This window comes from Heliangelus exortis, chromosome 14, assembly GCF_036169615.1.
Source record: "Heliangelus exortis chromosome 14, bHelExo1.hap1, whole genome shotgun sequence".
Classification (NCBI taxonomy): domain Eukaryota; kingdom Metazoa; phylum Chordata; class Aves; order Apodiformes; family Trochilidae; genus Heliangelus; species Heliangelus exortis.
In genome coordinates, this window is record NC_092435.1 from 17,109,853 (window position 1) to 17,136,756 (window position 26,904).

The 26,904-nt window shown below is 42.0% G+C and overlaps 1 protein-coding gene and 1 long non-coding RNA gene across 4 annotated transcripts in view; one reads left to right on the forward strand and one right to left on the reverse strand.

The window, feature by feature from the left end:
• Window positions 1-23,030, forward strand: part of LOC139802508 (uncharacterized) — a 76,484-nt gene extending 53,454 nt beyond the window's left edge. The window contains exon 3 of the long non-coding RNA XR_011728673.1: window positions 22,909-23,030. This is a non-coding gene — a long non-coding RNA (uncharacterized lncRNA). The remainder of the gene's footprint in view (window positions 1-22,908) is intronic.
• Window positions 20,449-26,904, reverse strand: part of LOC139802506 (vascular endothelial growth factor receptor kdr-like) — a 118,326-nt gene continuing 111,870 nt past the window's right edge. For all 3 annotated transcript variants that reach the window (XM_071757702.1, XM_071757704.1, XM_071757703.1), the window contains one exon: window positions 20,449-22,272. In XM_071757702.1, the coding sequence (XP_071613803.1) occupies window positions 22,062-22,272 (211 nt within the window). In that variant the 3' untranslated portion in view covers window positions 20,449-22,061. The remainder of the gene's footprint in view (window positions 22,273-26,904) is intronic.

A 26,904-nucleotide genomic window follows, 5' to 3' on the forward strand; every position in this document is an offset into this window, starting at 1 on the left:
ACAGGAAGCCAATTTCAGAAAGAAAATCTTCAACATTTCAAAGCTCTCCTGAAGGTCATTTGTTCAGTCACAGAGTTTAAGCACAGACAATCATCCTCTCTTTTCACCAAAGGGCATTGATACAGACTGAGGTGTTCTGATGAAAGAAGTTATTTCTTCTTATTTTCACCCATGCTCTGCTAAAAGAATGTAATTGTCCTAATACCACTTATAAATTGTAAAGAAAAAAGAACTAAACAACAAAACCAAAGCCTTCAAAGTGTTTTAACTCAGTACTGAAAGATCCAGTGGGTAATCTTATTTTTTCCAGTTTTTGCTAGCCAATGAATATAAATTGAATTCTCACAGCCAGGCTGGAATTTTTCCATGGACTACCAAGGTATAAAAAAGTCCTTTGTGGAATGGTTTACCTGCTTTTATAAATGGATTCCTGCTCTTTACCAAAAGAGATCAGAAGCACTCTTTTCAGATATTATGTAGCAAAGTTCACAAAAAATACTGTTTATCTTAACTCTTTGGAGTGAGATTATATCAAATCCTGGGAGGGGACAACATGGAGCAATGACAAACATGATGTCCCCATTAGGGAAGGAGATGCAACATGGCTAGAAGGCAGCATTTTCCCAGTAGGGCAACTTCCAAAAATGATCCAGATTATTAAATAAATAAAAAAATAAATAAGCAAGTACTGACAGGCAGACAAATAATCAAACAGTGAGCATTTAAAGCTGTATTTACCAGTGCAGTCCCAAGTTTAGCACCTGACACTTAAGGGCTGCAGAAACACTGTTGTCTTTTGGTCTGTTCATCATCACCATGTGGAGATCCCTTGACATGAAACTGTCAGAAGAGAATCAGCATCCCAGCACTGGTGCCACACATCCTCTGCTCCTGTTGTGTGTGCTTAAACCCTTTGACTCCTCTCTTTGGGACAGCTGATGTGTAATATAATTGCACACTTGGAAATAAAAGGCTAACCAGTGATTTATTTAGCAGCCTAGATAGTATAATGAACTCAGCTGGGTTGGGTGTTTTTTTTTCAGCTAAAAATTTAACTCAGATGTAACACCACATCATGCTAATATAAAAGTTGAATCTAAGATGCTCATGGCAGCTTTTCTGAGTAGATTAGGGATAAACTTGACAAGCATTCTCTCGTTCATGCTCAAGAAAGCCTAAATGACAAAGCCAGGAATATTTTTACCTAGACAGATCAAGGGCTTTTTGAAATCTAATGAGGAGGGGGGCAATGAGGGCTGAGATAACACCTGTCCATTCCCCAGGACTTTAGATACATGCCCTTATCACTAGGCCCATGTTCTCCCACAGCTTTAAGACTCTTTTTCTAATGGCTTTGTATAAACCTTATCTTTGAAGAGCATCAAATCTGGGCTCTTGCTGTGTCAGTAGAAGCAAAGCACTCAATACTAAAATAGCACCTGCCATCTGGGTGCTGCAGGTGTGTGCAGCTGGAGGTTTGGATGGAAATTACAGTGTTCAGCTCCACACCAGAGCAAAGACTGAGCTCAGTCAGCAGGCAGGAATGTCTGAAGGAACACAGGCTAAAAACTGCAGCCTTCAAAGCTAAAGCAGAGGAAATCAGATGGCAGCAGCTTTCAGGTATTCAGTGTGGCTTCATGTGTTGAACTGTTCCAGAAAGGAATGGGAAAACCTGATTGTTTGCAGAAGTGGATTAACACATTTTAGGCTGCTTCTCCTAGAGAGTAAAAGACATTTATGCAGCTCCTGTGAAGGGTCACCCCAGCAGATAGCTTTAACACTCCAAGTCAGGAATGGATGAGGCCACAATACACATTGTCCTCTCTGGAGGGAGGAAGTTCATTTCCAGCCTCTGGGGCCCAGCAGAGCCCAACATTCCAGATGGCCCATACTTACCTCAGGCAACTTCAGTTTCTCTGCTTTGCTCCAAGTCTATTTTAAGTCATCTTTGAGGAATCTTTAAAAAATATTTGTGGAAAAATTTCCTGTGGAGTTTCACAGAGATTAGCCCCAATGTTCCAGTAGAACAACCCAACCTGTTGTATGGTTGGACAGACTTGAAAATCTTGTAGCATCTTACAAGGACAAAAAATACAAAAAGATATCATACATGCTACTGCTGCAGGTTTTATCCAAGCTAGATGATGATGACTGGAGAAAATACCAGAATTCTAGCAGCTGTTCTAGAAAGAGAGGCACTGATTATTAGCCATGTTCTCTGGACCACTTTATTTACATTTCTTTTTACTGATTAACACTTTTATGAAGTAAATGCAGAGACTTCTTTATGCCTAGAACTCAATCAACAGGATTTGTCAAGACTTGGACTTCAAAACTCTGTACACCATAGTTGAGAAACTGAAATTAAGAAGCCCTGAACTCTTCTCAGCCAATTCTTTCTTTCTTTTTTAGATTTTATTTTTATTTTCCATTTAAGAAATAGGCATCTTGATAGATCAGTGCTATCTATCAGGGAAGTAGGATGGAGCAACCTGTTGGGCTTCTTGTCTTTCACCAATTACTCATCTTTTTTTCTTTGTTTGTTAAGAACATTTCTGTCTATCAGGAAGGGCTATTGACTGTCAGCTCTTGCTTCTGATTTGCCAGACACTGATCTCAAGCCTGGATCACAGTGACTCATGAAGAGAGATAAAATTATCACCTTTGAATCACTTGGCTGAGCAGTGGGACAGAAACACCACTTTGAAAGGGTGCTGGAGTGCCAGTTGTTGGGGAGACTGCATGTGGAGGTGCCAAACGAGTGAGTTAAATTAAACATGCAAATCTTGGCCCAGCATTTAGACAGAAGTCATGCTGGTGAATCCAGGACACTCCTGTGGGTTTGCTTAGGCTGAGCAAAGCACCTGGCATTCTACTATAAACAATGTTCCTGTGCTTTTTATTTTGGCTTGGGGTTTTTTTTTGCTCATGTGATGCTCCCATAAACTGCCTGTACCAGTTTGCAGGACCCTGCAAAATAACCAAGCAAGTCGTGTGCCTACAATCCATACTCTGAAGCTCTCCTCTTGTTCTCAAGCGAGAGAGCTGCCAGGTTTACAGAAATACTTTCACTTCACGAGTTTCACCATTAGGTGTCTCTGACCGATCACCATTACTCAGGAATCCTTCGGAGCGCAGGCAGCTGCGTCACACCTGCAGGCAGCTCTGGAGAACTTCTGGGAGGTGATGTGGGGCTTTGGAGAGGTGAGCAAGACAAAAAAAATTGCTGATTCCCTCCCCACTGTGCGGGTGGGAAAGGTAGGGGGAGTTCAGGAAAGCAGGAAACTTGTTTGCCAGTCCTAAATGTTACCAAAACGTTATCTTAGGTGCAGAGCATTTGCTCCTCCTTTTACTAAATGCTTCTTTGCTTAATGCTCATCCATGTTTGTCTACTTAATGCCCTAAACATAAGTGTTAATGTGATTGTTTTTAAAGCAGCACCTAATCACTTTTAGGTATGGGTATGCCTGGCTGACATGGAGTGATTGCTGGGAGTGCAGGAAGAAGCAGAACTTGCATATGAGGGAAAAAAAGGAGATATTCCCTCTGAACATGCAACCCCCTGAACATTTACCTCTCACTGGTGAGACTGCAGCTTGTCAAAATCACTTAAACCCTAACAGAGCCCTGTCAAGTAAATACTTTTAGTCCAGTGGCAAATTTTGGAATACAGCTTCACATCCCTGAGTTGCTTTCATTGCCTTTTCACTGCAACAAATCTGGTTTAACTGTTTATATTATGAATCTGTCTGCATTTGTTTCTGTAATGATCTATTAGCTTTGGAGTTGTGTATGTGGTAATAAGAAACCATTGGTTACAGGTCAGCTTTCATTTCAATAATAATGTTTATTTTCTAGAAAACCAACAGGAGTGAGTGACAATTTTGACAAATTTTTATTCCATGAGCAAACACAGAGCACAAATTCAAATTCCATTTCTAAAATGAAAGCAAATGGGAGGAAATATCTATTAAAGAGAGTTAACATAAATGCACATTCTGAGTGGATGTTGCCCTTGTGGGAATGTTGCTGTTTGCCTTTGTAATTAGGACTATTTTTATATAGCCCACTTCATTTCTGTGCTCTTTAGGTTTTCAGCTCTTTTTCTCAGTGTTTAAATTTGTATGTGTGAGACCATGTATAGGGCTACAGACAGAAGGGAGAAGAAAGGGTGGAGAGAATTGCTGTGCAGAAGAGATTTGCAATTACTCATCTGTTAAAATAAAATTATAAAATACTCCTAAAGCAGGCAAATTCACTTTATTCCAGATGCCTTTGTGGCATTCACCTTAGGGAAGATGAAATAGAATACTTTAGTGATTATAAAAATAGCAGAGAAACAGGATTACTGTGGGAGAGCTTAAACTTACACTACTGTCATTTGAACCCTTTTCTTTTTCTTTTTCATCTAATATTTCCAATTTACAGTCCAAGTAGGCTATAAATACTTGGAATTGTTTATCAGTGAAGTCATCACCAGAGTGGCCACTTGGTGGGATTTGTTGCTAATGAGATTATTAGGCCTGTGTTTATTTTGAGGGCTCAGAATAGCCGACATAAACTTAGACATTGTTATTTTGCTGTTGAGATTGTGTCTGAACCTCATTTTCTTTTTCCAAGGCTTTAAATCTAATATATCAGAGTTCCCAGAAAGTCACAGGACTGTTTGAGTTGTAGAAATCCTCATTATGCACTGCGGAAAAATTATCTTGACCAAGTTGCCAGCCAGCTGCACACTTCAGATGAATCAGACAAATCAAATACAACCAAAAAAAATCAAGAAGAAAAGTGGTTTGCTTTATTTTATTATTTTTTTTTTTTAATCCATTTTCATAGAGCTTTATTCTAGATGTCCTTGTTTTACCTAGAAGAATAAGTTACTTCACTAGTGAGGTGAAGTCTTCTTTGGATGAACGTGGTTATGCAAGAATGGTGTGTTATGACAATGATGGAGCTTGGGAGTGCTTGGAACAAACCTCACAATGGCACTATTCAGCAGTTCAGATGAGGAAGTGAGGAAAGATTCTGTCTCCATGTCAAATCACAAAAGAAATTTTGCAGAAGCAATGTAAAGTTATGCAAGTAGCAATTTTCAGTGCCATTTCTCTTTAATACATTTGACCTGTTGAGGGAATACTTTTTAATGCAGTTGGTCAAGACAATATTTAGGTGCAATCTGAAGGACTGAACACTCAGAGCTGTGGTATGTGACACTGGGACATTATGTGGAGCATAGGAGTTGCCATGCTGGGAGAGAGCTCTGGGTCTCATTGCTATCAAAGTTACCTCTGAGAGATCAGAACTAGGTACCTCAGAAAACCAGGCAAGAAAACCTTTGAACCACAAAACTGTAATGGACCAGAAAGGTTGTTTTATCAGATAAACCAACTGTCTGTGATTATGCTCTGAAGAGTGTATATTTAGTTATCTTTATCCTTACTAATACACTAATTCTGGATTTCTAAGAAAGTTTGGCCCTCAAAATTATTGAGGAGTGCATAACTCTGGACTTCTGAAAATGCATTTTCAGAATCAGGAGGACTGGGGAGGTATCTGGATTATCACATCCTTTACTGATACTTCCCTTACACTGAACAGAGCTGCCCCACAGAAAGTAATTTCTTGGCAGCCAGTATGTACAGGTGAGTACCTCAGTTCTCATTTCACACTGAATGTTTTTGAACTCTCTTGTTACATGGGAATGCAGGGTGCCATCTCATTTTTTGTTGCTGCTACACTGAGTATCCAGCATTCTGTAGTACCAGGAGTCCTAGACAAAGGTGCAAAAGGCTGCAGAGAAGATGAAAACATAATAAGCAACACTGGGGAAAGTTTCTTGTGTGTATTCTGACTTCAGATCCCAAGGGCTTTCTGGTTCTCCTTTCATATTCTATTTCTTTGACCCCTACTAAATATGGATGTTCTAATTATCCACACAAACGTTCAGTTCTCTTTCAGCTTTTACTGAATTCCTGCAGGTCACCAGCTCTGGCTTCTTAATTTCATGAGTCACTGCTGAATATGCACAAATGTTTGTAGTTAGGACAGCCTGACCCTTAGCTTCCAGCACAGCAATGTTCTGGTCACTCTTCTTGGAGACTACTTAATAAAACCAAAACCAAACAAACCCAGCTTTCTTCTTGGAGATCCCATGCAGATTTGTCATTATTTGAAATCATAAATGCATTTACCTTTCAGAAATGGTTTGCTGAGGCAATGGATTTACTCTTAGAGCAACAGAAATCCAGTCCAGCTGTGGGTCTCTCATTGCCCTTTTCTTCCCCCACAGTTGCTCACTGAAGGTTGCAGGTGTTGCCAATAGAGTCATTACCTTCCCCAGGGTCTGGGAAAAGAAGGGGTTGCCTTGAGATCACTTTCAAACCCCCCCAGACTGTTCTGGAAGGCTGTGCTCCTCAGGTAGGTAGTAAAAATCTGTATTTTTGCATTGATGATGTTCTTAATGATGGGACAGTACGAAGTTCTTCATGTTTTTTTATATCATGTAGAGCTATAGACTGAAAATGTAAACCTTGCTGTAATGTAAACCTTGGTTACACTCTCATAATTCTTAGCTTTCAGTGGAAGCTTCTCACTTTATTTAAAATCAATTAAAACACTGTTCAGGAGATACTTTTGGCTCTTTAGAGACCCAGAGGTTTTTATGGACAGGTTTGGATCCTGTGCCCTGGTGAAAGGACTGTCTGACCTCAGACTGTTTAATTTCTCTTTCTTTTGTTTATGACAACCACTTCCCAAAGGCTAAGCCATTGTTTGTGTAGTTTTGCTGAGCAGTTCTAGGAGACACATAACCAAGCTGATGCACTGGAAGCAGCTGTATGTGTGTTGTAAAGTTTCATCAAATGCATTCACTTGAAGAGCAACAAGTTTTTAAAACAGGTTTCTGAACTGTGATCTTGGAGGTGTTATGTGGAATGAAGGTGACAGTGAATCAGGTATTGCCCTTCAAGAGATGTTTCAATTAAATCTTTGAAAGCAATGTATTTGTCATGTGCTTTTCAGACTGAAGCACTCTTTGCAGAATTCCTTATAAAAAAAAATTGAGTCTTTTGCCCTGCTCTGGAATGCAGCCTCTTCTAGAGTCCAACATGGCTTGAATTTACTACAGGGCAGTTGTTTGAGGAGAGCAGGTGAGGAAAGTGTTTAAATAGAAATGCAGGAGGGTAAGCAAAATAATTTCTTATGACTTAATCCTGTAAGGGGTAAAAGAAAGTTCTTCCAAGCCACTGGAGGCCTCCTGCTCATTGGGAGAGCTACAAAGCCAGGAGGGACCATTGGATCATCTTGGCTAATGGGTGTGTTCCAGACCTTAGGAGGTGCAGGTGGAGTTAATTGGCCAATCAGACCCAAAATGAGTCCTGATAATTAGGTAAGGGGTGTGCAAAGCCCCAATCCCACTGCAGATTTGTCACTGTCCTTCCTCAGCAAAGCTGAGTGCCCAGCTTTTCCTCCTCAGTCCCAGCCAGGGACACTGGAGTTTGCTGGGAATGTGGTGCCATTGGGTGTCATCACTGGGAATCTTGGTAAAAAGCAAGAGGCTTGGGGGGCCTTTTTTAATCCCTTCCCCCATGGTGATGGGAAGGTACCTGGGAGATTTATTAGAGAGTTGATTTTTATTCCACATTTTATGAGCTTATAAAATGTGGAAATCTGTAGGAGCCATTTACTGTCAAAAAGAGAGAAAATGATAATTTGTAGACTTAATATTTCAAAAGTGCTTTTTTTTGGTCCCTTTTGGTACCTTTTTATGGCATAGGAAGAATGATCTGGTTTTGCTGCTTTGTTTCTCTTGTAGTTTATGAACCTGAGAGCTAATAAAATCCCAGGAAAATCTAATTCTATTGAAAAGTTCAATTCAATTTTTTTTTTAATAGGAATTTTATTTGAACATCCTTGTTTTAACATAGCTGCAAGCTACATGAGCAGTTTTAGAGTTTGCTGCAGAGCACATTTCAGTTCTCATTCAAAAGATTTGCTGGATTTTAGTAATTTCCAAGGGCAGGAGTTGATACTGAACTGGCATGTTGCTGTTGCTTGCACAGGAGCCTCTGGGCACCTGAACAAAGGTATTACCAGCAGTGAGATTGCCAGCAGGGACATGGGGCTTTGGAGCCTCTGTACTGTGGAAAGAGAAAAAAAAAAAAATAAAAATAGCAATTTCCTTACACCCATTCTTGCTTGGTGCCCTTCTGAGTTTCTGCATAAAAAGTGTATTTCTGTTGTGGAAAGACCCTTATAAAAAGCAGGAATCCCCTGGCACTGCCTCAGCTCAACTTCTGCTGTCATTCTGAGTATGTTGGGAGTGGAACTGCAAAAGCCCTAAGGCTCCAAGTCAGAGCTGTGTCTGAATTGATGGGCAATGCAAAGGTGGATGGCTGCTATTTTTGTCTTCCCTTTCCCCATTCTAACTGTGCTCTTGAATTGATGAGTGCTTTTTGTTTCTGCTTTTTTTTTATGAGGGTTTTTTTTTCTGTTTTTTTACTTAGTTGGTTTTTTTTTTTCCAGAGAATACTCAGCTGAACATTTTATGAAAAAAATGTATTTTTGGTTTGATATTTAGCTGCTGTGGGTGGTGTGTTAAGACACCTGGACTGCTTGTTTCAACAGAATCAGAAATTATGACAAAATTAACAAAAGAATGAAAAATTTTACTTGAGTTCCTCCTATTTCCAAGTGCTTCAAAGAAAGTTTTAAGATACTTTGCAATTTTAGGATGTAAATTGTCCCCCCTATGGACTAACCAGGGCTTTGTTCACTCTTTTACTCAAGAACAGCCTTACCTCCAGATTCCTCTACACATCTCTCTTGGGTTTCTGAAGAAGATGGGAAAGCTTCATCTTTTTGGACTCCCCTCTGCCTTGGGAATAAAGCACAATCCAGTGGTGCTTTCTCTCCTGTTGGGGAAATAAAGAACTCTTGGAACCCCTACCCTCAATCAACTCAGAAACCCCCAAACCTCCAGGCTGTCCCCCAGAATCCTGTCTGCTTATAAGCTGTGTCTGAGGTGTTAGTGACTGCAGTTTGTGTTGCTCCTGAGAGTGCCACAGCCCCTCAGCCATCTGCACCACCCTCTTGTCACACCTTGTTGTGTGCACTGCCCTAAGCACACAAAGGGAAACTTCTCCTTCTTCTCTCTGCATCCTGATCACCCTTTTCCAGCTTATAAATCCCTGAAGTTGTCAATAATCACTTGTGTATTGCCTCCTGGCACAGTGTCAGCCTGGCCCCACACTTGGGTGGATCACTCTCTGGTTTCCTTGGCAGCTGTGGGAGATGCACAGAGAGCTGAGACTGAAATGAACCTGAGCACTGAGTGCATTGGATCCTGGAGATGCAGCAGCAGCATCTTAATGCAGAATCAATGATATGCTGCTCCTCAGCTCCTGCTGCCAATACTTTCAGACCCAGGATGAGGGAATTAGAGCTGTCACTGAAACACTGAACGTGTGCTGCCTGCCAAGAGCCTTGTTCCATGCAGCCCCACAACTTGAGGCTGAGGTAGCACTTTCTGCTGTGCTACTTTGCTGTGTTGCAATCTTAAACAGCATTTAAAACCTTTTAAATAAATCTCCCTGAAAGCTTTGGATCAGCTCCTTCTCTGTGATCTGTGTTCATGGCCCAAGATCTCCAAGGAAATCCTTACTCCTGATATGGCACAGATTACTGGAATCTCTTTAAATTAAAGCCCTCAACTCTTGCAGTGCACCCTGCTTCATCTTTGCCATGGCCTTGCTGCAAAGGTCAGTCAGCAGTAAGTGTTTATATATGACTAAAATCTTTTCAAATAGTGAAAAAAAAGATAATAGATCTGAGGAAAATCTGCTTTGAGGGGGGCACTTCCCAAGTGGTGGCATGTCAATAACACTACACACAGAGCTGAGTGATTTTACCCAGTCTGAACTGGCTTCTTCAGTTTCAACTGGAAATCCAGGGAGTAATTTTCAACATCTCTGGCAGATGCTGGGGAGAAGAAGAGTAACACAAGATCACAGGGCTCCTAATGCCTTCACATCTTTACATCAACAATCAAAAGGGTCTAACAGAAAGGGACTTATGTTTCAGCATTTCTTGCCTTTTACATCCCTGGTAGCATAATTTCTCAGCTGTTTAAAATGAAGTGGTTCAAGCCATTGTGTGGCAGATTTTTGAGGCTTCCTTGGCAGAAAGGAGAGAGTTCAACTGAAGTGTCTACAGAGGGCCTATCTCTCCCTTTAGATGTGCATTGAAGTGGTTGAGATGAAGCCTGACACACAGCAAAGGAAAAAAATGCAACAACAAAACCCCCAGTTATTAAAATGTCTTTATGAATCTTCAGTTCTGAATAGTTCAAGATTTTAGTGTCCTTTTCTGCAAAAAATTAAGCACACATTTACTTGCCATCTGCAAGTGTTTTTAAAGGGGATTTTTTATCTTGGAGCCATCAATTAAAAATGAACTATTCCCTCTTGCATGTAAAAGCTACAAAAATCTTACCAATCCAATAAATCCATAACCAAAAACTTTTCCAAAAAGAACTATGGTAATTTTTCTGTTCTGTAAAGAAAAGGCACTCATCTTCACAAGCAGTTTCTACTCTGAATAGATCAAACTCAATGTTTTACTAATTTTGATGGTTTCTATGCATTTTCTCAGCTCTGTAAGACACAGCAGCAAGTGAGGATGGATTGAAATGATTTTGCAAATGTACAGACATTTTTATCTGTGTGGCAAACAAACACTGAAATATGAAGTGGCATTTTTACAGATTCAATCTTTCTGTGAGCAAATTCTGTTCATCAGTAAATGTAAACATTGAAGCTGTGTTAAAATTTCATTGAGGATCTTTGCAATCCCTTTCATCCCTCATTAAAATAGAATCATAGAATCCTAGAATCCTAGGGGTTGGAAGGGACCTGGAAAGATCATCTAGTCCAACCCCCCCTGCCAGAGCAGGGCCCCCTAGAGTACATCCCCTAGGAACGTGTCCAGGTGGGTTTTGAATGTCTCCAGTGAAGGAGACTCCACAACCCCCCTGGGCAGCCTGTTCCAGGGCTCCGTCACCCTTACAGTAAAAAAATTCTTTCTGATATTCAACTTGAACCTCCTATGCTCCAATTTACACCCATTACCCCTTGTCCTATCACTGGTCACCACTGAGAAAAGCCTAACTCCATCTCCCTGACACTCACCCCTTACATATTTGAAAACATTGATGAGGTCACCCCTCAGTCTCCTTTTCTCCAAACTAAAGAGACCCAGCTCCCTCAGCCTTTCCTCATAAGGGAGATGTTCCACTCCCTTAATCATCTCAGTAGCTCTGCACTGGACTCTTTCAAGCACTTCCCTGTCCTTCTTGAACTGAGGGGCCCAGAACTGGACACAATACTCCAGGTGTGGCCTCACCAATGCAGAATAGAGGGGGAGGAGAACCTCTCTTGACCTACTAACCACACCCTTTCTGATGCACCCCAGGATGCCATTGGCCTTCTTGGCCACAAGGGCACATTGCTGGCTCATGGGCATCTTCTTGTCTACCAGGACCCCCAGGTCTCTTTCACCTACACTGCTCTCCAGCAGCTCAGCCCCCAACCTATACTGGGACATCGTGTTGTTCTTCCCCAAATGCAAAACTCTACACTTCCCCTTGTTGAATTTCATCCTGTTTCTCCCTGCCCAACTCTCCAGCCTGTCTAAGTCTCTCTGAATGGCAGCACAGCCTTCTGGTGTGTCAGCCACTCCTCCCAGCTCAGTGTCATCAGCAAACTTGCTGAGGGGACATTCTATACCCTCATCCAAGTCGTTGATGAAGATATTGAACAGCACCGGTCCCAGTACCGACCCCTGAGGGACTCCATTAATAAGTCCTAATAAGCATTCTTTGTAGGAACATATGACAGACTTCTAAGTGACTGAGAAATGTTTCTCTTCAATTGCATACTAGAAATATTTCATATAGTGCTTCATGGCACTTTTTGGGACTTGTAAAGGACTTGTATCATCTTCTCCTGCACTTGGTCTGAGTTGCCACATGCCTGAGAAGTGTTCATATATCATTTAAAAAAATGAACAGCAAAAGCCTATGGAAACTTGACACAAACTGCAAAATCAAATGAGAAACCAACAAGTACCCCTTAGGAGGGATTTCACCCAGCATCCCTGAGCTTACAGAGGTGGCATGGGAGGGCCTGGATTCAGAACAAAATGGAACCCCTGGAGAAAATTACAAGGCCCTTATGAGTTAATGGGTTTATTTTCTTGTTTGCTGATGTATGACACTAAATTCTCATCTTGATAATGTCTTGATGTTAAATGCCCCACACTGCTCTGGTTTTGTTCCGTGTCCCTCAAAGCTCTGTTGTGCACAAGCACTATAGAATTTTCCATAGAGGTCCCCACAAACTAAAAAGCTTTAATCACCACTTGTTCATAGATATGTTTGCATGCAGGTGTGTTTTGGGTGTGGGGTTTTGTTTATTTGATTTTGTCATTGTGTTGTTGGGCTCTGACTTCCCCCCAGTCCAACAGGAACATTGCTCTGGTTCTGGTTCTGTGAGCTCCCTTATGAACCACTCTCTGAGTCCTTTCCACTGTCCTTGGTGAACACTGAGAAACTTCTGCCATCAGTACCAGTTGAGGGCCTTGCTCTTTGAAGAGGAAGACCAGAAAGGAAGGGAATACTGAGCTGAGGGAAGAGTCAAGTGATGTTTCTGATTTTCCCTTTAGCTGCTGCTGAACACTTTGCACACAGAGAAGGAGGGAATTTTCTGAAGGGCAAATTGTGGACTCTATGTGAGGGAATCAAGAGGGCTGACCAGGCAGTAGTCCAGGTATCAGAGCAGCTCAGCCTGTTGGGTGTCAGGGGGACTTAACTAAATCCTTGATGTGAGCAAAATTTGTTAGTGTTGCAGTACCAAGATTCTTTGTGTAGATTTTTCAAGCTACCACAAGTAGTTACTTTCCATTTTGGGTCTTCTCCCATTATATTAGATGGGAATAGGACAGCATGACCAGGTTTGCATATTCTCTTCCAGTTCTCTCTTTAAATACAGATACTTAGTAGTTAGGATTTAAGCTGATTAAAAATATTGCTCTTTACTGAATGGGGTTAAAACAGAGAAAAGATGGGCTACTAAAGCATAAACTGCATAAATAAACTCCCTGACACCTGGAGTCCTTGGGAATAGATTGTTGCTACCTGTACAACTCTTGGGATAATGTTAGGAGGGTGGATCCACTTAGCATGCTTTAGAGCAGTCACAGTCCACTTGTGCTTAAAGAGCTGTGGTTTGCAGGTACTTTACTCCCAGAAGAGAGGGAAGCAATGCATCACTGCCAGCTCCAGAACTGTCCTTAGCACCACTGGAAGACAACCACATATTCTCAGTTCCTAGCTTTTCCTTTCTGGAAGGAAATACTGGGGCAAAGGAAAGGAGTGGAGATGAAGACAACTTCAGTTTGTCTTTGCAGTCTGCTGGCACGTTCTATTTGTTACAAATTCCTGAAGGCATCTGGGATCTCACAAATCCAAAGATTAGCATCAAAGCCAAACCATGTTGCATCAGCACAGACAAAACCATCATTCAGCAGGGAAAGAGATGCTGAGTCAATAGGTGTCAGTGCAGGGCTCTGATCCATTTCTGAGTCACCATGACAACAGGAGGAACTATTGATGTAACCTCCAGTGCAGCTTGAAGTTGAGAAACAATCCATCAGGTAGACAAGAAGTCACTTGTGATGCTCAGATTTTGATCTAAATATTTCAGCACTTGGGGGGGATAATATTTTGGCTTCAGTCCACCATTCTCTTCTCCTTTCAGAGGGTTGGAAAGTCATGTTCCACTTCTACCTAGACACTAGATCATGAGAGGGTTTTGTTGCTTGTCTAAGAAGCTTTGGGAAAAGAGTGGAGTCATTCTGAACATCCCAGATGTTTTAGTAGACATAATTATGGAAACCCATTGCCTTGATCCACCACATTTATGATTCTCACCCTGTTCCACCTGCTCTCCTTGCCTTACCCCTACTTGTCTTTGTAGCTCTGCTCTGTGCTAAGATGGCTTCTGACATCCTAGCTTGGGGCATAAACAGTGAAAGACAGGATTTGAAAAATATACATGAATAAAAGGTCAGAACTCTCCCAGGAAAGAATCAAGTTTTGGGGTGGTGGTTTTTGTGTTGGGTTTTTTTTTTTTTCAAATACATAGTTATGAAAAGCAAATTAACCTTTGGGTTTTTGAGGAATTCACTCTGACAATGGTCCAGCTTAAAAATAAACAACAACTACTGAAAGAAGGGTGCCCAAAGATGCCCAGGTTTATTCTCCTGGCCCTGAGGATCACCAGCTGTGTAGTGTTAACTTAAAAAAGCCATGCTAATATTGCCCATCCCCAGCAGGCTGGAAGGGCAGAAGGCACAGAGCTACACAGGGAGTTGGGGGCTAATGTTTTGATTGTTTTTTTTCAGTTTAGCAGGAAAAAAAGGACTTCATTATGCTTCTGGTCTCTTTGATCTTAGCTGCTGTCAGGTTTGAATCTCAGTGAAGCAAAGAAAGACTAAAGAAGTATAAATTGCAAATTTTTCACAGTAACAACTGTGGAAAGAAAAGCTCGTGGGAAAAGGAGAAACACTTATACCTGAGTCAGTCAAGAAACTGCATCATTGACAGAAGCATTTCCTTTTTTCCTCTCATATTATCTGGAGGAAATAAAGTTCCTGCATTTGCAAAGGAGAGGACAGTTGTCTTAGTGTGATCCCCTTCCAGAATATTATATTTAAATGTTGTTTTAAATTTCTTCTTCATTTGGATGGGTGAAATTGCTAAACTTAGTAAAGCATGTGTGTAGCTACAGTTTGCCCTGGGAGGTATGCAAGTAGTAGATTTACTCCTTGGATTTAGACAGGAGCAGCTGGTACCTGTGTATTCCCACTCTTTCTAGGGCAGGTAGAACCATGCTTTGGTCACCTGCTGGTAAAGGAAGACACTGAGATGTGTTGCCTGCATTACTAAGTTTTCACACTGTGGTGTATGTTCCCTTTCAACTCAACCTACTTATGGATGCAGAGCAGGGCTGACAGACCAACTCCACCTCTTGCTCTCCTCCAAAGAAAAATCTCTTTATGCAGAGTAAGTTCATTCTGGGGCTGTCAGAGGGCACTTGGTGTGCTGAGATCCTGGGAAAGTTGGGGGCTACCTCAGTTTTGAGACAAAAGTATTATCTGCTTATGGGCCCCACTGTGGACAGGGCACATAAAACAAACAGTATTTGCTGCTCCTTCAAAGCCTTGCACTTCACAGACCCTCATAAGTTGAATCTGCTTTGGGAAGGAAGGAAAAAATATCTGACTGGAGATTAGCTGGATTTTTCTTCTTAGTTTTCTAATGTGACCACCACAAAATCTGTTTATCTTGCTCCTAAACATTTCTTTTCCTAGTCCACATTTTCATCGTGGTTTTTTACCACCTCAAACCACCAAGTTTCAATAGATTTTTTTTCTTGGTCTTGCATCTCTGCACTCTTGTGCTGCAACAACAAAAATCTTCTGCATCACTTCTGCCAAAAGTAAGGGACAGAGAAGTAGCCTGGCTACTTCTAACCTAAGAGAGCAGCTTTCATTTCTTGCTTCTTCATGTACTTTTTTCCCTGAAATTCATTTCCAAGGCCTTCCATAACATAGTACCTTCCACAGTGTGGCTCAAGCTGTGTGTGATTAATAATTCAGATTTTGTGCTAAAAGCAAATCAGAGTTAATTTTGTATATTTTCCTTCTGCCATTGCTACATTTGTCTCCCCAAAAAGGAACCCACACTGCCTGGCATCTAGTGACTCATGCCTTATGTAAGGAAATAAAACATTTTATAGTTTACAGAGAAGAATGTTCTTGCTCATTATGTGGATGAAAGGAGATTGCTGCGTTTCAAATGACATCTATAATTTAGACACTTATTTCTAGGACTGTTTGGAACAGGGAATGAAGAGAAACTAAAATGTTTGAACTGAGTTGAGTGCTTGATAGTTCTGAATGTGACTGGCAAAATACACAGACCAGGAACTTTGAAGATGGTGCTAATGGAAGAGTGGCCCTGAAACTCGAACAATTTTTTTTTTCCCTCCTAATAACAGTACTTATTTTAAGACAGAGCTAGAAACTTGTATTTTTCAGTCTGTAAACATCTGCAAAAAATTTTTTTTTTCTGCCAGAAGTTACCTGCTGTGCCAGCAAACTGGAGAGAGGGTTGGGAAATAGTATTTGAGAAAGATTAGCCAGCTGGTAAGGAAAATGGCTTCCCTGCTGCCTCAGCCTTCAGTGTCAGACCTGAAGTGCAAAGTAAGAGCAAGGAGTGTTCTCTGTTTCAACAGTGCAGAGCTTATTCAAGTGAGAATTCAATAATAATATTGTGGTTGTGTGCTGGGAAATATGTCTTTAATTGTGTTCTTTTTAGAATATTATGGTAAGCTAATGAAACACAGTTTCTGGAATTTTGAATCTGAACGACCCCCAAGTGCTGCCACATTCTGCAAATTATCTTCACAGACTTCCATACTCAAATGCTTTGGTAAACATGGGTGTTATTTAAAATGCAGGATTCTATCTTCTGTCTCAGTCCCATTCATTCATTTATTTATTTAAAATGTCACAAGACAGCAGCCTCTCTGTTTCTTGGCAGCAGAACTACATTTGTGTCTTTCTCCAGCATATCAGGCCAGTGTTTTCTGAGATCTGTGAATCCTCCAAGCACAGGTGGTGGTTGGATACCTCTGAGCAGTGACAGTGTGGCAGGCTCATGTCCTAAGTTTTCAACCCCCTGTAGAAATTAATGAGATCTATGCCTTGGAAAAGTCTCTCAAAACTGTTGCATTATTTATTTATACTCTGCTTCAAGGACAACACTTTTCAAGCCAAGAGATGACACGCAGGAGCCCGGGGCTGTATAAATATAGAATCTTTTTATTTTATTTTATTTTTTTTTTGGTTAATAGATACAGTACAATTTTTGACTACATAAGAAAGCGTTGGTTTCAGTGCATACATTCTTCAGACAGACAGGAACATGGCAGACAAACATTCCTTCATGTTACATGGCATTTAGGTTATTTTCTTTCATGTCCCCAGTTAATTGAAGTTAAATCCTAGGGTTTGGCCATTAGTATTTGCAGGAAGGGACAAAAGAATTATTGCTGCCTTCTGAAGTTTCCGTTCACTTGATGGTAGGAAAAGGCTGATCTTTGAGAGTTTTAGCCATCCTGGCCAACTCCTGTCTTCAGGAAAACCAGGTAATGCTTTCCCTCATGTAGCTGGTGAGGTTTCCATGCAAACACTTCCCAGTGCTGTCCAACTGGTGCTGGTGGGATCTAGAGACCATGGACCCAGGACCACAACCCTTACAGCTGGATTAGGGCCAGAGCAGCTTGGTAAAGCAAGATAGGATGTGACAAGGCAACTCTCAGCAAGACAAGAGGGCACAAGAGGTCTCAAGTTGTGCCAGGGGAGGTTTAGGTCGGATATTAGGGAAGGATTTCTTTCTGGAGAGGGTGCTCAGCCATTGGAATGGGCTGCCCAGGGAAGGGGTGGATTCTCCATCCCTGGAGATATTTCAAAAGAGCCTGGATGTGGCACTCAGTGCCATGGGCTGGGAACCACGGGGGGAGTGGATCAAGGGTTGGACTTGAGGAGCTCTGAGGTCCCTTCCAACCCAGCCCATTCTAGGGTTCTATGAGCCTAAGGCAGTGCCAACACTCAGGATGAGGGATCAGAAGATCAGTCACTAACTGTTGGCTGGCCAGCTCCAGGCTCCCTTGTTGACTGACAGTACACAGGAGGGAAAATACAAAGAGGGAAGTGCCTGGACACACCAGATTCCTCCTGGTTTGCCAAACAGGCTCAGGAAAGAGCAGGGATGGAAGCAGTAGGGTGTCCTACACAGAGCAGTTTCTGCCTGCAGACAGCCATAAATGCATCCACATCTTCAGCACTGGCTGGGCTCAGATTTCAGTCTTGAGACTTCCTCAAACTTGAGGTTTTTATCTGACCTTCCTTGATAGCCTGAATATCCTGGCTAGGACCCTTCTTCTTGTGAGGATAATTTGGAAGGACTGGAGAGGAACCTCATTGTTTGAGAAAGGACTAGGAGAAAGATGAGATTGACAGAGAGTCCCCAACCTTTGTTTTGTTCCAGGTAGCAATATTGAAAAAAAATCAGTAGGTGAAAAAGCTTCTCTTGTTCAGGGAAGGATACAGAGAGGCTTCCAGATAAGCCAATATAAACCAGTTTTCCTTTGCCTACATTGGGAAAAGTCTAATGTGAGAGCTTGCTTCAGATCATCTAGTTCAGCATCTGGAAGTGAAATGAGTCCTATTCCTGATTTCACTCAAAAGGGAGAGGAAAGCAATCCAAAGGGACTGGGAAGAACAGGTATCAAGAAATAGATGGGAAGTAGAGAAAAGAGGAGAGAGAAAAGCAGGCTGCTAAAAACATCAGCCTGAACAATAAGATGCAGGTGAAGGCACTTATCCTTGGACACCTGTGGGGCAGGTGGTTGTTGGAGAGAAGACAAAACTTGGTGGTGAGCTCTGAGTTCCTTTGCCATAATTCTCTGGGGTTACAAGAGGAGAAATCAGGGGGAGTTGAGCACCACTGAAGAAAACAAAGGGATGTGTTAATACCAGATACTGCTGAGCTCAGTCAGGTTAGATAAAGAGGTGGCTGACAGAAGTCAAGTAAGAATCCCTGAGAAGTCTGAAAAAATAATAAGCATCATCTTTAAAACAGTTTGGCCCCTTCTGATCCCCTTGCCAATACACCAGCCCTCAGCTCAGAGGCAGTGGGAATTCCTCACCTTTACTGTGAGCTGCATGGTGACACTTCCAGGAATGAGAGAAACCTGCCAGATTCCACCAGATCCCTGTTTCCTAACTGAAACTAAATGTGGAGAATAAATGAGAGGCAGAGATAGTGGCAGCCAAGTGGAGAACTGCTATGAAATGGCACTGGTAGGGTACTGTAAACTGGAGCCTGGCCTGCAAGCATTAGTGAAAGGTTTAGTAACAATACTTAACTCTGTTATGTCTGGGTAACTCTCTCTCTTTTGCCTAAAATGATACAAATTTTACCACATAAATGAATCACTATATTTGTTTCTACTGGGTAAATTATATACATCACTGTAAGAAAAGAACAATAATTAAATTAAGGGAGAGAAAAGGTCAAACAAAATATTAGTAAATAAAATATAAGACATATGTTCAATAATACTTTTCAGGCAATACTTCTGCTTGTTACAGTTACTATAAAGAGGAAAAAAAAATAATCTTCCACTCAACATTGGAAACCCAGCTGCCCAAACACCCAGTCACTTGTCATTTCCAGAAGTTCTGGAAGAATTCCTTGAAGGCCACTGTTGCAGGCTGGGAGGTTGCCTTTTCTCTCGGAAGAGGTGGCCACCAATATTGCCCCAGCTGGCTCTTGATTTTGCCACTGCAGAGGTGACCCCAGTGTTGAGGTTCTGTCAGTGCCAGCAGTGTTTTCAGCTGTGTCTTGAGCTTTGGGCTCTGGTCTCACAGCAGCTCCCCAGCAGAAGGGCTGAGAGCCAGAGCTCCCTCAGTGCCCACTGGGTCCTGCTCAGGAAACTTTGTGATCCTCCCAGGAACCTCTACAGTTCAGCCTTGAGGCAGTGGGCAGGTGATGTTCTCAGCTCTCTTAGAAGCAAACAGTTCACCCAGCAGTGTTTCCCAGTCTTTTTCAAAACAGAGGCATAATTGCAGGGTTTTTTTCCCTATATGTACTTATTTTAAGGTTTACAAGCAAGGGTTTTTGAACATTGTTTTTCTTATCCTCCAGAACAAGGCACAATAACAAACCCTCTCAGGCTGGTGCTGCTCACAGCAGAGCCAAACTATCTGCACCTGGGTTTCTTTTTGCCATGTGAATAAATTATTTCCAAAAGAAACAATCAATTATTTGATCAGAGCTACAGATCATTTACTATTTGATGAAAAACCAATCCAATGAGCTTTCTACAGCTCATCAGATTAATTTTTCCCAGTAGTTTCTTCTGCTCTATGACCAGCCCTACTTAATACATGGGTACTAAAATACAAAGAAGTGCAAAAAAGAACCATAAAGCATCAACAGATCACAGCTGTCCAGCAGGTCCACTATGAACAAACGTTTTGTGAGCTACTGCAGGTGATTTCCTTAAAACATTGGATCTGAAGTCAAGGAGCAGGAGAAGTGCAGTTCTCAGGAGCCCATCCTTCAGATGCTTGAGCATTCACAGTTAACATGGTTTGGGGTTTGGAGATTAGTTCCCCCCTTGATAATACCTGAGGCTTGTTTGTGTTTACTTCAACGAAACCAACTGTAACCCATCATCCAGAATTGTTTTCTTCACTGCTGTGAGGGTGTTCAGGCTGTCTTCCCCAAGGTAACAGAATTGTTTTGCAAGCACTGGATTTCTTTTTTTCCTTTAGTTTTTAATCATGAAGAAAAAAGTGTTTTTCTCTGAAGAAGTCAAATCAGCATCAAGTCTAAGAAGAAAAGGGTCATGCAGCCCTTGGAAGAAACTGCCCAGATTTATAGATGTCAGTTTATAACTTAGGAGGTGATAGCCTTGGCTGTCAAAGAAAATCCTTCTCATCCTTTTTCTCCTTGCAATTTAGATACCTTTTATCTTCCTAGACTTCTAAAATCAACTCATTGTTCCGTGTCAGGCTAAAAATAACCCAGATTATTTGCTTATTAAATTGTGCACACACATGGGCTGTGTGTGGGTATACAGTCTCTGCCACATGCAACTTTTGGGCAGGGGGCAGCATGCTTGAAATTCCTCACATGTGAGGACCTGTGATCAGTTCAGTCCTGTGTGATTGGGCTGCAAAAAATCCAAAAAACTTTGAATTTCCAGGAACCCAGGCAGAGCGTTGCGTATCATACCAGTATTTACCTTGGCAAACAAACAGAGACAAATCTGTGCCACATGTGCTTACAGTTTATCACAGGCTAGGATTCCCAGGATCAAACTGCTGGGCATTTGCCACAGAATCCAAAGGAAGTGCTTTTTTATGTATTTATTTATTTTAGTAAATAGCCTGTGTGCAGAAAGGAAACACAACAAAGCTGTAACCCTGCTAGTGCCTCAAGGGTGTATGTGCATTTTGTGTGTAATTCTTGTTTTTAATGAGTATTTTATGCACACTGACACAAACCTGTGTGGGAAATTCTATTTAAGCTAAAGAAAGTTCTTACTTAAGGCAGTGATTTGGCCTTGCAGTCATTAGAGGTGCATCTCCATCAAGGTTCCCTATTGCATGGCTGCCAAATAAATTGCTGGATGGGCAAGGAGAAAACACAGGGAGAAATACTGGACTGCACTGGTGGCCCAAAAGACCAGCCTGTCTCTGGACATGAGTTCTGCCTCCTCTCTCTGTGCCTTCTCATTTTAGATGTGTCTTGTAGGCACTGGAAATCATTACATCACAAATGACACACAGAGTATTTTGGATTTCAGGATATTTCAGAAATCTTTATGCAAGGCGAGCCCCCAAATTGAGAATGTTTCAGGTTTGGATTTCTCCAAAAGCAAAGCACTAATGTGTGTGGCTGTTGTTTGCTGCTGCTCCCTTCCAGCATCGTGCTAAGCAGTCCCTGCAGGATGGGTGCAGGACCAGCAGAAGGAATCTTGTTTTCAGAGCCAGCTTGGCATGATTTTTGGTAGCTCTTACGGAGTAAAATGTGAAGGAAGGAACCTGTAAATCTGCAAACACCAATGCCTTCCCAGCTGGAGAGGCAGGAGTGGAAGCAGTTCTGGGTTACAGCTCCTACTTACTGCTTGGATAGACAGAATTTTGATTTGCTGCATATGCTGCAATAGGCCTTGAGAGATAGTAAAGAAGATGCTCTTAAAATGTTGCTATTCACATCAGAGATGTGCCAGAAGAAACAGGAGCCATTATCCTGTCAGATTTCCCTTCCATTTTTAGCCAGCCCCTTGATCCAGGCGTGGAGGTGTGTGTGAAGCTCACGTGGTTAAGAGTGGTGCAGGATGCCCTGGGCCAGGCTGGGCTGATTACACTGGAGGGGCTGAGTAGTGAACAACAGAGTTGTAATCTGGAGGTGGGCTGTGGCATTCCAGGTTTGGATCCATAGGAAGGAGAACAGAGTCTTCCAGTGTCAAGTCCATGGTGTCCTCTTCTACCTGTGCAGCTGGCTGGTATTTGACAGCCTCACGGTCGTGGTCAGACAGTATGGATTCCTTGCTCTTGCTAACAGCTCTTCTCCTGTTGGGAACAAACAGTCTGGTATATTGACCCTGTCTCTGCCAGGTTTGGTCTCTGTGTAATTAATGGTCAAAATTATTAAAAAAAAAAAAGAAAAATTAAAAAAATACAAGCCATTTCAATTTACTTTTACAGCATCCCGTAAGACAGTGACATTGCACACATTGGATGTGGGTATTTCAAATCACTCAGTGTTTTAAAAGTAGGTGTAGGAGTAAATCCAGGGTCCTGTTGCCCTGTCTCTTTAGCTTGCCACATTTCAGTGCACTGTATAAATCTATAAATGCACCTGTCCTCTCCATACAATATTATTCTCTCTCATTGTTCTGACACAGGTCAGTAAAAATTTGACGTTTCTGAAAGCAGACCTGACAGCTGTGACTTTAAGTATAACAAAGCATGAAATAATGAATAATCTGTGACAAACTCTAAAATGATCCTGAAAAGCAAGAGTGTGTGTTGAACACTCTTGCAGTGTAGGGCAAAAGTTCTTTTCTCTTCTCCTCTCCAGCCCTTCAGAATTACCAAGCAGCACGCCAGTGAAGGGCAGAGCTTTTCAGCATTACAACTGCTGGCCTGTAACTGATGCAATTAAGAGAACCACCTTTCATTTTCTGCTGTCTGCCCTTATTACAGGTGATGAAGGCAGCAGGAGAGAAGCAACTTCAATCACATGGAGCAACCTTAGTGTGTTAAAAGTAGGAGAACCCTGGAGAGGAGTTGTGTCACAAGGTGACCTTGAGGAGCAGCAAGCGCTGGGGAGGAGGAAAAAAGGTACTTTCTGTCATAGGCTGCCTTCAAAGTAATGTTTGTTAAGCCTGGTTTCTTCCATCCAAGGAATTAATTGGAGGAGGTCTGGATAATTTAGTGTTGGTTCTCAAAGGGATTCCAATGTGAGAGTGGCTTTTGAACTTCCCTGCTGTGTTCAGAGACCCTTTAACAGTTGTCTCTTTGGAACAAGTTCCCCTCACAGCCTGGCTGTGGCATCACTCCTGTCTCAACTCAGAATGAGTGTCTGGGAGAATTTACCATCAGGCAGTGCTCAGTCACTTTGTGAATGTATTTTATGTGTGTTTAAAAGGAGCATAAAGCTACATTCTCATAACCTTAAACCAAATCTGAATAACCAGCAGTTTGTCACATAATTGTGTAATTCAGTAAGCTTATTTTATTTCTACTGCTGCAGTGCTTTCAGTCCTCAACAGTTGATGAGAGATTTCAGATTCAGAAAGAAAGCAAAACCAGCTCCTGCTCCAGGAAACATAAGAACTAAGAGACAGTCACTGGAGGAAGGGGCACAAAAATCATGAATATGAAAAGCAGCAGATCCAAGACACTACCTGTGTGTGCTGTCATGTTTTGGTGGTGGTAGAGCAGAGAGAACTGCTGCAGACTTAAGAGCAGGTTGATGCTTGGCATGACAGAATTGTAACATGCACTAGATCCAGCTCTTTTCAAACACAAAAAGGGAAATGTGTCCTGCCAGGTTATGCTACTGTGATGTTAGAAGTCGTGTTACCTTGCCCCTGAATCTGGAACCTGTCAAAAGCTTCAGTTTCTCCACAAGCTGCTGGTACTCCTGGTCTGGCTGGCAGAATTAGTGTCAGTATCTTCCCTTGAAATGGCTCTTAATTCTGGAAGTTAATTCTGGAAAGGGCAGGAGTGTGCATGGATGGGGCAGCATGTGGGCTGGAGCAGAAGACTGCTTCATGATCTGTGCTCAACCAGCCTGGAGGCCCCATCTGTAAATGACAGGTCCCTGTTCATTTGGGTGGGGTGGGTGACACTCTGCAGATCAGAGTCTGTGCAGCCAGGAGCTGCTGGGTTCAGCCAGACCTGAGGTAACAAACAGCTGCAACTCTGACCAGCTCTGAGGGGACCTGCTCTGATCTTAGTGTGCTGTGGTGGCTTCCCACGTGTGTGTGCATCACCAGCTCTGTCTCTAGGAAGTCAACCCAGGACCTCTGGGTAGTATGAGCCAGCCCACAGTGTTTTGCACATCTAGAGTGAGCTCAGGGTTTGTGAGAGCTTATGGATTAAAGGGAATTTTACTGTGCTTTCACAACTGCACCAAGCATTGAAACCAAACCTGTGCAAGGCAGATACTCTAAGATAAATAGTAATAACCCTGAGAACTTCAGCAAAAATGTAGCACACTCTGCTTTCACAATTTAAGTTTTTCCTCTTTATCCAGGAGCAAATGTGAGTGGAAACTTCTGTGTACCATACTCCTGGCAGTTGTCACTTTCTAAATGCACTCGCTTTCTCTGTAGATAAATTCTTCCTTGGCAGGGAGCAATGGAAACCCAACTTTGCTTCACTGCTTATTTATGTATTTCTCTTTTTGTTGCTCAGTTCTATTGATTCGTGTCAGACAATTCCATGGGTGCTCAGGCTTCTAATTTGCCAGGTATTAAAGTTGTCAGTGGAAACAGAGAGAAGCTTGAAAGTATCTGTTTAACTTGGCCCTCAGCCTGCATATCTCAGAGTGCTGGAGAAAAAGGAGTTATTAGAGTTTAGTTTGGCCACACAATGGGAAATTTTCAGACTCATGTAGGCTCCCAGCAAGTGTTCTTGTTAGGTTTCTGCCCCTGTAGGTCAGGAGATTGGATATCTGGGAATAGCTCTGCCTATCACTGAAATCACACTGCTGTTTGAAGAAAGACTCTTAAATGCTGACATCTAATATTTGCTCCAAAGATGGAAAGCTGATGAGTAAGGTCAGAAGCAAGTTTTGTCATTAACTGTCTTATGGCAGAGCAAAATGCAATTAACTTCCAAAACCATTCCTTTCATCTAAAGTGCATTTTCAAAATTAAAGCAATCCAAGGGCTTTTGCATTCTCCCTTTTAATGTTTTCTATTCCTGACACTTCCATCTACTCTGTTCGTGCTCAACAACAGAAAAATGTCCATTTGCTTGGACTGTATGTTGGGAAAATGAGAGTGCATTCCTTTCCTTTTCTTTCTGTCCTTGAAATCTCATTTGCTACCTAGAAACTGCCATGCTGAGCCAGCCACCAGCCCTGCCTCCACCACTGGGCACTACCTGCTGCTTCAGAGGGAAGCAAAACCCCTTTTGTGCTCTGAGCCAGTTGTACCACTCTCTGAGATAGGAAAATTCTCCCTGAGCCCCACCAATAAACACTGACTGCAGGCATTAGATTTGATAAATCACACAATTATGCAGCTCCAGAAGTTAATAATGGGTGTGTAATTAAATAATTGCATTAAAAGCTAGCTGGTACTTGGCTCAGTGCTTCTCCTGGCTTGGCATTGTGCTGCCCCAGAAGGTATTTCCTTACTGCTTTTGCCTCTGCCTGACTTCTGAGTGCAGCAGCTGCAGGAGGTGATAAAAGAGATGTTCAGGTTTGATAAATCTGCTCATAACAGTGAAAGTCTCAGCCTGGTCCCACCTGACTGTCAGTGGCCTCAGCACAGCACAAGACTCTGGATGAGGAGTATGAATACCAAGATATTCAGCTGAAACACAATTGCTCCCTGGCCCAAGCTGAGCACACTTTACCTCTGGGTGTATTTATCAACCTGAAAATGTGGTTGTCCTTGCAAGGATGTTGTTTGGGGCAGGGTAAGGGGAGAGATGGGCATCTGGATACTGCCATTTCCTCACCTCAGAGATTTTTATAACTGAAAGGACTTGCTTTCATAATGTGCATATTTCTCTGGAGTGCTGGGCTGGGGAAACAGGTTTTATCTTCCTTTTGAAGTATAAAATTGTGAAAGTACTGGAGAAATCAATACTAGAAGATTAGAAGACTTCATGTAGGTAGTGGCAAGTGAACTAAGAGTGACACAAGACCAACAAATGCAGAGATTTTTGATTAGAGGTAGAAAAATACTGAACTAATCGGAGCTGGGAAATAATTTCTGGAGCTGTTTGGGTTTTTGGGGTTGGTTTGTTTGGTTTTTTTTTTTTTGTTATATGGGTGGGAGTCAGCTCCTATGAGCCTAAATCTTGGGTTCAATGACTTGACCACATCTCATCATAAAATGCAGGAGCTCCAGGGCTTCATAACAGCTTTCATAGATGTTTAATGAGGCACAGAGCAAGAGTGATTATTTTTTTAGCATTTTTCTGCAATGGAAAAAATAAAATTGTGTGGTTTTTTTTTTTTTTCTTCTGATAGTTACCACCACATCACAGTTTGCTTTGAAAGATTTTCAGATGGGGTGCTGTGCAGTAAGAATATAATCTTGGGTTCCCCTCTGGCAGTACCTGTTAATCAGCATCCACTGACACAGAGAACTCAAAGGGATCAAGAATTCATTGTTTCAAAATGTTTCTAAATACAAAGCTCCAAGTTTTATCAGGCCATGGTCACCCACTGGTTATGGATGTGTCCCCTTCCATGCCTGGCAAAGTTGTTCAGCTGTCCCTGACACTGACTCCAGCACTCAAAATGCAGGGAGATGGAAAGCACATTGTGGTCAAAACTAAATGTTTTGCCTCAATGTTTCCTTTCAGTCCTTGCCTCTGTAAGCATGTAGTATAATCCTAGAAAAAAAAAAGTGGCTTACATAAGTGCTGCATAGCTGCTCATTCAAAGTTATTTACAGTTTGCAGAGCTCAAGTCAGGCCATAGTGCAAGGTGCTGCATGACACAACAGTTCA